General features: G+C 34.7%; 1 protein-coding gene across 1 annotated transcript in view; it reads left to right on the top strand.

The window, feature by feature from the left end:
• The window catches only part of LOC149788982 (cAMP-dependent protein kinase type II regulatory subunit-like), a 246,554-nt gene that overhangs the window by 53,388 nt on the left and 177,519 nt on the right, over window positions 1–15,647 (top strand). Inside the window, exon 2 of the mRNA XM_089975138.1 lies at window positions 13,662–13,697. Coding sequence (XP_089831264.1) covers window positions 13,662–13,697 — 36 coding nt within the window. The remainder of the gene's footprint in view (window positions 1–13,661; window positions 13,698–15,647) is intronic.

The raw sequence follows: 15,647 nt of genomic DNA on the forward strand, positions 1-15,647 counted from the left end.
GTTCATTGAAGACTTTCCAAATGGAGTTTGTGTTGCTCTTTTTGTTTTCAAGCAATGATTGATAATAAATTTTTTTATAGCTTTTTTTTAATCATACTTGTTATTTTATTTCTCCATACTTTATATTGTGCATGTTTTCCCATAGCCTTGAATTGGTCTCGTGTTTTCATAGCATCTAGGATTTCAGTAGTAAGCCTATTAGGTTGAATTTCATTCTTTACTCAATGTACTTTCAGTGGTGCATGCTTAGATACTACATCCATGGATAAGTCAGTCCATACCCTCATGGCTTCATCTATGTCATCCACATTTTGGATCATATTCCATGGAACTTTATATAGGTCATTGAGAAATTTTTGAACGATCTGTAAGTGATCGTTTTGTGTGTATTTTTCTTATTTTTCTTGCATTTAACCTTTTTTGTCAAAAAAGTAGGATAGTGGTCACTAAGACCAACATTCAGTACATTAACACAAGCCACATTGTCTGGTAGGTTGGTATAAATGTAATCAATAAGAGTGCTCAAATTTTCTGTTACCCTTGTGGGCTCATTTACCAGCTGGTCTAGGCCTAATGATTCGATAAATTCCATCCAGTTGTTCCTTACTTGAGTATTGAGAAGGTCCTTATTTATATCTCTGAGTATATATGTTTCTTTCTCCTGTACTAGAACATTTTCCATTTGTTTCAAAAAGTTATAATTCCAAATTGCTTTGGAGGAAGGTGGCCTATAAATAAAACTATGAATGATTTTGCATTATTTTGAAAAATTTCCACCCAGCTAGACACTCTCAATTTCATGTGACTCCAAGTCAAGTCGCCTTTCTACATTTACATCTTCTTTAATGTATACAAGACACCCCCACCCCTGCTGTCTCTCTGTCCCTACGTAATGGTTTATTGTAGCCGTGACAGTGAATTAGATCATCATTGTGGTTAGCATTTAATTTGGTTTCAGTGAGTCCTAAAACATGTATATTATTTTCCTTGGAAGACAACATTAACTTAATCTAGTCTATTTTTCCCACTTTACCTTGTACATTTAAGTGAGCTATGTTAAAACCTTTTGTATTTAGTTTGATATCAATTATATGTATGTCATCATGCAATGGAGTACTCACTGAGATTGTCTCCACACTACTTTTATCATTCTTACATCCTATTTCTATATTTAAATGTTCATATATATTAGCATCTTCAAAGTCACATACAAACCCTGAAAATACATTTACGTTTGCATCTACAATAGTGTCCATTGAATAGTCAAGAGTCTAACTATGTACAATTAGATTTGTTGTAAATGAAATATTGGCATTCTCCTCTTTTCTAGCTTCCTAATATGTATAATACATTGATGGACAAAGTCTTTGTTTGTGTCCATATGTATGGCATCTGAAGCACTCAATCTGTTTGCCATGATGGCATACCTGTGGACAAAGTCTTCGTTGGTGTCCATATGTATGGCATCTGAAGCACTCAATCTGTTTGCCATGATGGCATACCTGTGTCATGTGCCCAGTTTCTCCGCAGTAGAGACAGTACTCTTCATTATAGTGACTGAAAATGGGGGCATACATGTTAATATTTCTCAGTAGTTGAGAGGTTCCGTTTCTGCTTAACACATTCGGCTTCAGAGGTTTTTGTCGTTTTTGCCTAAAATGTGCGTAGGAAAGACATTTGGGGGGCTATTTCTGAATACATCGTAATACAGCGGTTTTCAACAGATTTTCCATGAGAATAATGCCTAGTTGTATTAGAAACATCATTTTCCATTGGTTAGTTTGCTTGCGCATGAGGAGAAGGGTAAAAGTTGGAGTTCTGTTTTTTTTTTTTTGCTTAATGGACCCATCATTTTCGTATGGAGACTGCAATTTATTCCAAATGCCCACCTTATCCTAGTTTTTGCAAAGGTTCACCTGTCTGTGTGCAGTTAAGACTGGTATGCCTTAGATCTGCGGCAAAAAGATCTAAAATCCAGACTCAAAATCGCATTCCGATCTCGGTCGAATTTTGGGTGAAAAAAAAAACGGGTCCAAAAAATGAGGTTTTTCTCTCTCTATTTTGTAGTGAAACCAGAACTTCCAGATTATTTGATATCATTTTAGAGCTACATCTGTCTGCTTTCTTTTAATACAACCCACGCTAGTGTATCTTAAATGGTCTTGATGCTGCAGAGCATTGAAGTAGGGTACAGCCTCATCAGGCCTACAGATGGGAATGGGGCCGAATCGGTTACATGAATTTTGTCTCGGTGGTAGAGACTAAGGTTGACATCCTGGTTCTGAAGAAAGAAAGGCGTGTATTGTGGAATGTACTGTAGGTTGAAGTCTTCACATAGGTGAATTATCAGATCATTGAGTTTTTTGGCCTTGGTGTCCACACGAGGAGGTAGTCCATTATTTTACATGTATTTGGGCTGAAATACCTAGCAGCATACAGTAAACTTTAAAAATCTATTCTGATTTGATTTAGGGACCTTCCCTCACAGGCATCATTTCCACCTACTAAAATAATAATTTGGTTGTATATGGTTAGGTCACTGTTCATTATTCTGTCCGTGATGTTGTTGATTTTTGCACCTCTTAGAGTCTGTACATCTGTTTTAAAAAGTCTGGTACTTGGAAACTAACAATTTAATATATCCTTTCCAAAGTGGTTTTTGATGTGGCCTAAGCACCAATGATTTTCTGGTTAGACTGGAAACATTTATTTGCGATGCATTTCTCAGGAAGGTACATTTAGTGGTTTTCTTTGGTTTAGAAAAGGCCTATGACACGACATTCAAGTATGGGATACTAAATGACCTGCATGATCTGGGTCTAAAAGGCCCTCTTTCATATCAAACTTTCTCTCAGACAGAGAATTCAAGGTATTGGTGGGCTCTACCTTCTCGGATTTGCACGAGCAAGAGATGGGTGTGCCCCAGGGCAGTATTCTATCTGTGATGCTTTTCAACATCAAAATCAGTAGCATCACCAAGTGTTTGGCTCCTCGTGTGGATTGCTCATTATACGTCGATGATTTTCTAATATGTTATCGATCAAAGCACATGCATACAATTGAAAGACAACTACAACAAAAATCAACAAGATTCAAAATTGGGCCAGTGCTAATGGTTTCAAATTCTCAAAGTCAAGAACGATATGTATGCATATCTGTCAGTTACGAAGACATCATGATGAACCTAAACTCACTCTGGACGGAACACCTATTCCAGTTGTTGGTATTATCTTCAACAGAAAACTGACTTTTATTTCACACTAAAGAACTTGAAGGCTTGATCAGTGTTACAATGTACATGACATGAAGGAACTTTTTGATACAATAACATCAATTTATTGTGAAATTCCTGAAAGAAGTAAACATTTATTCTAAGCTATAACTTTTATGCCATCACCCAGAGCAGTTTTATGTAATGTATATGCCGTCCATTTTTTTCAATACCTTTTCATCTGTCTTCATTAACATACACCATTTACATTTCCTGTTGATCGGGAAGCTATATTTTTCACCGTTACCATCTTATCGTTTTAATTTCAACTATTTTGGTTTTGATATCGCTGGTCGATATGGTACTTTTTATAATTTTTGAACAATTAAAATGCAATCAATCAATCAATCAACCTTTCCAGTTTATTCTTATACATGTATATGTATTGGGCTAAAGCTAAAAAAATGACAAAATGAGAAAACATCTTGTCTGTCCATCATGAAATTTGGTGGCAAAAATCCATCTTCTATATGTATGTGTGTGTATGCACTTCTCAGGCCAGGGCATAATGACAACTTAAAATAATTCACATTTCACTCTTTCTTTAAACATCATAATCATTCATTTAGTAATAAACTTGGTGAAAATTTCAATCTATCCCTCAGATTTTCATTTAGTGAGCTTTTCTCACTGTTGGCAAGAAATCAGTATTTCGATGTATGTACTGTAAGTAAGCATCCATCTGCAGGATTAGTAGCATTGAAATCAGTATTCCTTCTTCTAGCCAGGCAGCATGTATTGAACTGTCATAAACAAAATATATTGTATATGGGGCACTAAATTGGGTGAGATACGGCTATTCTTGACTGAATACATTTTATGTAGGACTAGAACGATTATGCATGTACTTCTAGCATACCAGTTCATTAAAATCATTCATCAAGAAGCAAACTTTAAGGTTATGCAATTCAGTATGTATGATCCAAGTGTCTAGTATCTGCACAGAATGACCAACAGTACAAAGAAATATATACATAGTCCTGTTTTTCTTTATTGCTCAAGCAGTATACTCTTTTCATACTTTGTTGATGGAACAGCACAAGCTCAGTTGCAGAGCATCAAGGTGTCAAATTTTCAATATCTGTGGAGACCAGCCTGGGCTGGCTGCCTGGGTATGATCTTAGCGGCTGTACTTAGCACCATTTTCTCAGCATGTTGTAGCCAATAATGTGTTTAAAGTCCTGCTAAAACCAAGAAAGATGATTTATTCAACTTACAATAAATTAAAGTCAGTGGTGTGATCGACAAATGGATTGTACTACATGCATTTTCACAGGTATAGTCTAATCAATACTTGGAGAAGTCATGGAGATACTACTTTTTATACTTCTTTAACTACTACTACTATTCAACTACTACTACTACTATATTACTACTACTACTTAAGTCATTGAATAAACTAAAAAAAATCAGTAAGTAAGCAAGGTTTTAATTGAACAGTTGAAATACTTTGAATCCTCTCAGAAGTGAGTCTTCTGGTTTGATCGATAATTCTCTTGTGTTTTGAAAGTTGAAGTTAAATTTGATGTTATGTGTCACTTTACAATTCATTATAATGTTTATTTTCATGCAAAGGAATTCATAATTAATGTGATAAAGATGACATAAAGAAATTTATAATTTCCATTGTAACATAAATTCATGAATTCAGCATATGATTTGAGGAAGTTTGATATATTTACAAGATTCAGGTTGTCTTGAGTTGTACAATAGCAGTACAAGACTTAAAAAACTGTACTGAGCTTGACAATATAGCCCAGCAATGCTTGACACCTTTCATCATGTGTATAAACAAGACTTGTTGAGGGACTTGTCAGTTTTATGAGCAGTCTGCATTACATATCCATATTGCAAATGGAAATACCAAATAAATGCCATGAAAGGAAGAGTGCAAGGGCAACAAAATGCTGATACATCTTTACCTTAATAACCCGTGAGCATTGGAGTCTACAAACATAACATCATCTTTATCAGTGTGCTACCTGGCAGCGTTGTTGCATAACCAAGGGTGTAAGAGAGAGACAAAAATGTTGTAGACCATTATGGGGAAGGGACTGTGCCAGCAACTTTAATTGATGCATGAGAATCATTATCTCAAATGGCCTTTGTCAATACATATACATGTACTTATCTAGTGGATTTGAATATTAATTTTGGATAATTGGTCTCAAGAAGTCAGTTAAAGTAAAAAAAAAAATTGAGGAATATAAATGAACTTGTCATGTACAAGCCAAATTTATGCTGATTACAAACTGAAATCAGAGATTGCAGAAAATCACTGAGACGGGAGTCCTCTGTACGCATGTAATACGTGTGCGGCAAAATTCAAAGACTTGCCAGTCCTGTTTCAGCCACCTGCTTTGTGGGAAAATGTGTTTATCAATTAGCTGTGCTGATATTTACAATGAAAGAATTAGTGACTGAAAGACCCCTTGATGTACATACATGTTGCCATTTTATTAGAGTACATAATAACGAACATGATGCAATAGCTGGGCGGCAAGTTCAAAGGCTCTGACTGGCGGCCGGGTGAGATAATATACTGATATTTACAGTGATTGAATTCAGATTCAGAAAGACCCAGAGATGTACATGTGGTTATTTATAAAAGTACATCAAATAAACAACTTTAGCTTTCATTATTGTGTTCATTTCCGAATGTAGCAGAATAAGCAGTGCACGTGACCTCAGAATCAATACATGTTTAGACTTAGACAAAATGCCATTCATAAGTGGGTGACAAGTCGCCTAAAAATGTAAATTTCGCCTTTTTCTGTTAGGAAAGCGAAAAAACGACTTCGCCCTATGATTATTTAAGAGGTACATTGACTGACCATACCATTTTTTTTTTAATGCCCCTCACCTTAGCCCGGTTAGTTCTAGTGTTGTAGCAAATTATATTCATCAAGGCATCAGTAGAAAGGCCTAGTTTTTAAATCAGTTATGTTGACAAACAAACTATTGCCCATTCACAAGCCTTATATTTTGATAGCTGATCGACCATTAACCCTTTTCCAAGTAAGGTAGCAACTATCAATTTCCTGCATGATATCCTATGATGATAAACATACAAACTTGTGTCTTAAGATCAGAATCGGTGGTCTGGATATTTATTAACTGCCTCTTATATGCTATTTTGTCATAAAATTAGTTTGAAACTATAAGTGAACCAGTAGGCCTAACAGGAAATAATGACGGACTTTGCTAAGTCTGGGATGTACCAATTTATTAGATTGTCTGTTTCCTTAAATCATCAGACAAATATATTCTGAAAAAATATACCAATCACTGAAACCAAAGCCTAGGTATTATTTTATTAAAGATTTAACTTTAAAATGCAAATTATGTAGGTCACAAACGTATGGGACAATGATATGTTGTAGAATTTGCGAGATGCGCTTTAAGCTCTAATCTCTAATCTGTTTTTTTGACTTGACACGTATTTGCGAAAATACGGGAAAAAACAGAAAATCAGATACTATTTATTTGCCTAAATTTGCTACAAGTACGTAGACAAATAAATAAACCATAAATTTGCGATCCTGTCAATGGACTTTTGTAATGAAGCTATATTATAGTGAGTGATTACATTATGAAAACCTCCATCTAAAAATAGATGCACTCATGTGTGTGTTGATTCAATAGCAAAGAAGGGACTGCAACTTTTGATGGTGGGACTCCGATTTTTACCAAATTGGGAGTCCTGGACTCCTAGTTTTAAAATCCTAGTGAGACCTCCGTGAAAAAATGCATATGTTGTTAAGATATTGTACAGGTTTTATAAAGAGTTGATGTTAAAACTGATTGGCCTCTGCATTTGTTGCCAGTCTGCAAGCAAGCTATATTTCCAATTCACTTTTGATCAGACTTGACAAATGGGCATATATCATGGTGATGTTAGATCAGTTCGTTATGTAAGAAGATCCACTTATATTGATGATCTAATATTGCATCTGATTGGATGTCAGCTTGTTGTCACTCTGAAAGTCATATTTATGATCTGATTTTGATCAGACATCATTAATATCTTTGTTTCAGTAATGAGTGAGATAACATTTATGAGATGATACTGCATGTAATTGACTAAGCCTATTACCACTCATGAAGCCATAATTCTGAGCCAGATTTGATAAAAATTGGAATATGGATTTGTATCATCAAGAGCTTGGGCAATTTAAAAAGTAAACAGGATCACACTTTAATGAGGTTGTCTTGCACCTGTTAACTTTGTTATCATTCTTGAAGCTATATTTTTGATCTATTGCATTTATTAGAATCAGGATTTTGGATGACTTTGATTGTGAGTAAGAGACTGCAATATTAATTGTGCCTTTATATTTAGAAATTAATTGTTGTCGGGATATAGTAAAAATAGGTAAAATGAACATGTTATAATGTCTGGGAGATAGTTTGAAGAAGCTGTGTTCTTACAATACTACATAAATCTGAGTAATGGTCATCTGTTAAGCAAAGCCAAATGAGCAGTGTCAGATCCACTTAGACTTCTTGTAAAAAATCAAAATCACATCACACATCACATTTATCTGCTTTTTCACATTGGATTAGGAAAGGGAAATATTTTACTACTGATATTTTCTGTGCAAATATACACAAACAGCAGAACATAAACAGTACACAAGTGATATTGTGTGGAATACCATAAGAAATTTGTTTAAAACAATTATGCATACTGCTAGTCATCATGTTTGAGCATAAAATATAAAATAAAAATGTTTTCTTGTTCTGAATAAACAACATACATTTCCTCTCATGGGTGAAAACCAAGTATTTCAGGCGTTTGATGACATTAGCCATTATTCACTCAGTACAAACAAAGATGATCTATATCATGAAAAGGAATTGGGAGTTAAGTAGGAACCCAAGGACAAACAAAAGCAACTGATCTGGGCTGGCCAGAATGGGTATCAAACCCACAACCCTTGCTCTCCAGAAATGTAAGAAACCAAAGTGTTTCTATCACTTTTCAGTTATAATACACAAACACTTTTAGCTATCAATCTAGTCTGTAGTATTTTAAAATCAATAATTAAAGACATCAAGTGTCAGTTACTGGAAAATGTATTACAGTGTAGTCTGACAAGGGCAACTGGGATTCACCAGTGCATCAATATATCATACCAGTATAACACTACCACATTTTTACTGATTTTGAACAAACCATCAGATGTCTCATAATAAATTGTATTTTAGGACTTGATCTTGGTACACAGGAGCAGAATGTTTAGAATACTTTTGAGCTTCACCTTGAAAAACTTAATGTATCACTCATAAATGCTTAGTGATCTTTGTTGATCAATAACATAATGTATTTATTTCTCAAATAATTCAGTACTAACACCAGACATGCTTGGCGGCTCCCAAGAAATTAGGTGGTGTTACTTGAGACACGCCATCTGACTTCAAGGCAGTATAAACTTAATCTCATTAAATTTAAAATTGAAATATTTATTGTCATCATGTAGATGTGGATTATTACAGCTGTCTGACCCAGTCAAATGAAACCATAGGTTAAATCTTTTTATGTTAATAATTTTCAGTAATCTTGAGTATGTGAAATATGTGATGTAGTGTATGTAAAAAAAAATCTTGCTGTGTGAGCCTGTCATTGAGAGAGAGAGAGAGTGCATAATTTTGAAGTGGAATGGTTTTGTGACAGTGTCAGTTGCTTTTCTTATAAATGCAATTTAACCATTTTCACTTTTAGTTGTACAGCTGTCATGCTTGGCAGATAACTTCTATTGGTTGTATATACATCTGCAATTTGGTTTCAAATTTTCTCTGTGATCTGAGAACTCCAGGGTATGTTCTAGATCAAAGAAACAAAATGCATTTTGTTCTTTGTTGATTATGCTTTTCATTTTCATTTTGGTAAATTCTTAAGTTACCAAATATGTACATGCATGTTATGCACAGTTTGTGGGCAACTCCAATATATATTTGGGGTGGGGGAGTTCTGAGGGATCATTAGAGTCACCTGGATGTGTATTTAATCCTCTCACAGACCGTCATAAAGTCCAAGGGTAGAGGACTAAAGGTAAAACTTGGGATGTTACTGAACCATAATGACATGGTTATTAAGAATTGTTTTTAGATCTTTCTAGCTATTTAAACTTGTTTACATTTTCATTATATTGCTTACAGACGTAGTGATTACTAAGGCTTCCCAGTTGTATGTCGGTTAGTTGTGAATTCTCCATATTTAAGTGGAATCCTAATCTCCCCCTTCCCCCAACAACCAACTTCTCAGAGCTTCCAAATAGGGTTTAAGTTCAAAATATGTTGGAATACATTTTAATCTTTGAAAATTCATAAAGGTTGAATGTCAGGGATGTACAATATAGAAAATCTAAGAATTTGTTGGGGGCACTATAAATGTTAATACATGTACCAGTGACATTTGTTTAGTTTTTTTTTGGTGAAAATTAAGTTTCATACTTGGGCTCATAGCAGAAAGTTACTTGCATTAGATAAATTGGTAGTTAATATTGGGCATTGGTTTGACGATCAGTGACTCTCTGAAGGATGGATGAGGAGAGAGGGCTGTTGGTGGCAATGGTGGAAATACTGTTAGATATGTAGATTTTTTTATGATGAGACATCAAAGTACATTTAGCAATATTTGAAAACTGTTTTCACTCAAGATCAGACACCATTACCAAAGGATTGATATTTTCTGAGGACATGCCATTGACTTTCCCCATAGTTCTGGTTTGCTTTGACAGGCATGACCACATAGGTTATCAGAAAGAGGCCCATACTTATATTTGGTGAAATGATCATTAACAGTTCCATCCAGATACAAGTCCATCAAACTTAATCAACAGACTTGTTTTATTACACATTTAATCACACATGTAATTAGACAATAGTTGTTATTACTTTAATTTTTTTTGTGCAGAATTATAGATGCATACAGCAGCCAGTAAGACCATATTTATTTTTATTTAATTTGCCATCAAATTCAAAATTAGATGGCAGGGCCTATGTATTTATTTAGACCTAATGATTATGAAAATCAGTATGTGTCATCAGTTTACGGCATATACTTTAATGAATGTATGTAGTAATACTGATGTTTTTTACTTCACTTGCAAGAAATTGTATGTTGATATAAATGTCTTCAGTAATGTAGGTCAGCTGCCAGAAACCATGGTTAAATATTCATTTCTAGTATAAAAAAATTACATATTGAAACCATATATACACATAGTACATTAAATGTTTATTCTGTTTTGGGCTTAATGCCATTTTTCAGCGCATGGTGGCCAGTATATCTGGTGGAGGAAGAACCACTGACCCACTGGAAGCCATTGGAAAGCTTTCTCACATACCCACATTGGCTGATCCCATTTCTTGAACCCTCAAAGAGGTGAGATGTTAGTAGTCTGTAAAGGTGGGTACCTTAGACCACTCTGCCACCTAGGGCCCCTACAGTAAATGCATTAACTTGCCTTTTATTTGGTGTGTGTATGTATGTATGTGTGTGTGTGGGGGGATGGATGGAGGGAGGGAGGGATGGAGGGAAGGACAGATGGATGCCAATAATTTTTAATAAGGAGGAAAGCTTTGTAGTTATTAACTAAAAATTCCTTGTTGCAACTGTACTGAACTAAAACCATCCCTGATGCACACCAATAAGTATATGTATGGGAATTTCTTTTCTTAATTAATTAATTGCAATGAGAAGATAATGTTTTCAGAGGAAAATATTTATGAAGAACTATTGATTAAAACCTGATGATATTGTGTTGTTAATATGTATATGTATATGTACTGACAGTGTTAAACCTGTGATGACTACACTGAAACAAAATTAAAATATAGAACTAAAACAAATATAACTTGACAAAACTTATGTAATTGGTATTTATTTCTTAAAGTGTTGCCTTAGGCATTAACAATATTTTCATTTATCAAAATTTCATTGAATGTTGTTATTTAGTGTACCGAGAATGTTGTTTAGAACGAAAGTTAAATAAATAATACATGACTTCTTAGTAAAAGCTGAGAATTCAAAATGGAGGGACAACATTCTAAAAGGATAATGGAAAATTGTAGTACATAAATGCAATAACACTGCTTAAAAAATGAGACAACCTGATTTGCTTTGACAGTTTTGCACCATAATTTTGTCATTTTCCCCATACTATCATGTTTTCCTTGGACACATACATTATTGAAATGTTTTATCATGTACTCAAGTAGCTCTGGTTAACCTTTTACCTCATGCAAGCATCTTTGGATGCCTCTACTCCATTCCCATGGAAGTGCCTTTTGACGCCTGCCGTAAACATCAGCCATTTTGAGCTGGTTTTTGTAGCGCCACCTTCGGGGAAACCCCCCTGTTAGATATGCTACATTCATTTCTGCGAATGACAATTACGTCAGATCACATGTTCGCTGTTTATGCACTGGTCGATATCTGCTATTTAAAGTAACTCGGTCGTAATCTCCACTCTTCAAAATGGCGGTTGTGGATTTCATTCAGTACTTACAAAGTTTTCACGATTAGAATCACCTCTGGCACTCGTTTAACTTCAGTTTCCCCACAGCATTTACTTTAATAAATCCCCATGTTTTTCCTAATTACTTTTCATTTCATATTTAAAAATCATTAATTAAATTGCAAATGTGCACAAATTTCATCACTTTTGTTATTCAACCTCAAAGTAAATCAAATCTTCTGCGATTTAGGTGTGACTTTAACCTCTGAAGGTTGTTACACTAGTGGCTTTCAGACACTTTACATTGCACCTTGGCAGACTACCACAAATCTTGAATTCTTTAATTGCCTGATAGATCTGTTTTAAAATGTATATTCATTGCATCTTACAGTTTTTAGTACCTTTAGCAACTTGGCAGTTGCTAGCATCATTACAGATATATTTGAACATTAACTTAAGAAAAATTGTAGGTGTAATTTTAGTTTGGTTTCCTAATGGGGGTGGGGGCATAGGATTGAAAATTGGGGAGAACATACAACCTCTCTTGATTTCCTATTGAAAAGGTGTGGGATTGGGGGTGCACAGGGTAAAGATTTGGGGGCATAGGATTAAAAAATTGTGAAAGCTTACAACCTTGCAGTCAACTTGCAACACTGTATTGGTAATCACATGTATTGTGCATTATTTTAAGGCTGTTAATCTCTTCAGTGCCTTCACTCACAAATTAAATTATTTAAAGTTAATTTAAAAAAAAAAGAGAAAGCAAAAACAAATCCAAGCCCACAAAACAAACTAAAACCATACGCTTTACTCCTGAAACATGTCCAGATTTAATTACTAAGTGCAAAGATGTCCACAAGTTTCAACAAACTTGAGACAAATTTAGTAGGCAGTCTAGGCTGATCAAATGGCATTAGATGAACCCTCAACCATCTAGTTATTAATTCATTGTCTTAACCAGTGGTTCCAAGTTATAACTCATGGGGTGGGGCCACAGAGGATAAGGACATTAATTGATGCTGACCACATAGATTAACTCCCCATGAAATGCCAAGTACATTTTCTCCCTCGATAATTTGTGGACAATGGAGTCCCAAAAAGAGACCACATTATAAGTGAGGGCACTTGTTACCAAGGGATCTAACAAAAATTAAGAAGTGGATGCCATTCTTGATGGAAATAGGGAAAGCCTGTATAGGGTGGTGTTAATAGGGCCGTTTAATACCTGAATACTTTTTTTATTATTGCATTGGGAGTAATTGTCACTGAAGAGCTTTTTCCAGTGAAGTTGTTCACATTTTTTTGTTGTAAATTACCTTTATTTTCAAGATACCCAACCTCTGAAATATCATTAACAACCTTAATTCAAGACAATTCAGAAAACACCTTATGTATGCAAAAAACAATATGCATCATTGCTTGTTGTTGTTGTTGTTAATTCACAACAAAACAAGAATCCATTTTTTCAAAAACTAGGGATATTTTTTGTGTGAAACAACTCATATTTTCATGTGGTTCTCTTATTAAAGTATTGTGAGTGTCAATTCAGTAATTTTAAGTTCACTGCAAATTTTTGAACTCTTCAACATAATGACAGTATCTGTGGAACAAAGCTTTTTATTCACCAAGTATCATTTTGCTTGTGTGCTATGTTATCTTTGATCATATAAATGAGTGTGTATAATAATGTAATATAATAATATTTTTAAGTGTTCATTTTATCAGTTGAAATGAGTTGACCTGACACAACAGTGACTACTAGACCATACACAGGTATGGTTTGTTTGCCTTTTAACTTTTGTTTTATTCCACCCCCTTTATTTGATAAAAAAATATTCTGTATAATAAACACTGAACAAAGTTCATAATGTACCATTCACAGTAAAATTATTTTTCATGGTCTTTTTTTCTATTTTTTTCCCCAGAGCCACCAGTAGGAAGATTCCAAAGAAGACAGTCTGGTAAGACTCTTGGGATATTTATTCATCAAATAGAATCATCTTGGAATGGTCTTGGTTCAAGCCTCCATTCATTACACTTGTATTTAACACATTAACCCCTGGAGCTTTTTTACGTTTTCGCCTGAAAATCAAGTAGGAAACTCATTTTGAAAGCTGTTTCTGAATAGACTCGAAAACACCAAATCCCCGGTCATCTTTCAATAACATACTGCCTAGTTGTGTTAGAAACATCATTTTTCATTGGCTATTTGACTCGCGCATGAGCAGAAGGGTAAAAGTAGGAGTTCTTTTTTTGTCTTTCTTTCTTTTGTTGTTGCTAAATGGAGCCATTAATTTTGTATGGAGACCACTCTTTATTCCAAATGCCCATCTTATCCTACTTTTTGCAAAGGCTCATCTGTCTGTTTGCAGGTCATACTGATTTGCCTTAGATCTGAGACCAAAAAGTCTAAAATCCAGACACAAAATTGGATTCCGACCACAAGGGAATGGGTGAATTTGGGGTTAAAAAAAAGTCTGGTCCAAAAAATGAGGTTTTTCTATGTGTATTTTGTAGTGCAACTAGATATTCCAGATTATTTGGTATCATTGTAGAGCTACATCTGTCTACCTTTCTATAATATCACCCACTTTAGTGTATCATGCATGACCATGACGCTTCAGAGCTCGGCAGTAGGCTACTACCTCCTGCCCCGTAAAGTAGTCGCTAGGGGTTAATGTGTTAAAGTGTCCAGATTGAAAGATATAGAATTTCATGGGGCCTTTCATGTCAGAAAGACATCTCAAAATTAAGTGTCCTTAAAGTTTTTAGACTTTGCATTTTTAATTTGCCTCCCTGTTAGAAGAATTATTCATTTGTTAATCTTTATCAATATAAAACAGTATCTGTACAGAGTTTCCCTCTGAAACTGAATCATTAAATATGTTTTTGATACCAGTTGTGGATTAGATCAGTTAGTTCTTGAGGACTGTGTTCTTTCCAAACCTCTTGTCATGCTTTATGAGAAGAGAAGCATAATTTTGTGCTTTGTTTTGTCAGTTGTGAACTGAAGTTGATATGTCTTGAAAGGAGAAAAGGAATTCTATAACAAAATCAATTAATTCTCTTTCAAATATCAATGAAGCTATCTTTAGATGCAATAGTTAAGATGTTATTGAGATGGCTTGAAGTTAAGGGCTCCATTTATGTCCTAAGCTACAGTAATTTGTTTTTTTTTTTTTTATAGCTCTTCTGGTTTTAATCCAGAAAAGCTTTTGTGATGGCCAGTTGTCCATCATCCATCTATTATCTGTCCATTGGTACAAGTTGTTATTCCAACTCCTTAAACTTCTGGGAGTATAAACATGAACACATTCACTCATCCCAAGGTCTGGTTGGTCTTAATTGCAAATGGTGTCCCTCTGATATCCACTATAGTCACCATTGCACCAATCTCAAAAATGTTATTGGTAGTCCTCCTGTTTGGATGGTCATATCATCATGAGGTTTTCACTAAAAGACTGCTTGTGATGTCTAGTACTGAATGCAAATGATGCATCTGGTAAGTCCAGTATGGCCACCATGGTGGCCATCTTGAAAATCTTACTGATATTTCTCCTCTGCAGATGGTCATATCAACTTTGGATTTTCACTAAAAGACTTATTTGCTCTAAATGAAAATGGTACTGATCTAACATCTGGTGTGGCAGCCATTTTGAAAATCATATGAACATTACTCCATCTGCAGACCTGCCAACCCTTTTTTGATCTGACCCCAAAGTCTTAGTGAGTTTACTCTTAAATTATGAACATATGGATTAATAGCAAAGTATGCAAAATATGATTGTTGTGGTGAATCCAGATATTGGTTTGTCCAGATTAGTATGACAAAAAAGCTTTTAGACCATTCTTACCTATCTTGATCAGCATCTTCTATACCAAATGACAATAACAACTGTGCACAAGTGAGT

Source organism: Sinohyriopsis cumingii, chromosome 11, assembly GCF_028554795.1.
Source record: "Sinohyriopsis cumingii isolate HCF-2022 chromosome 11, ASM2855479v2, whole genome shotgun sequence".
NCBI classification, from domain to species: Eukaryota; Metazoa; Mollusca; class Bivalvia; order Unionida; family Unionidae; genus Sinohyriopsis; species Sinohyriopsis cumingii.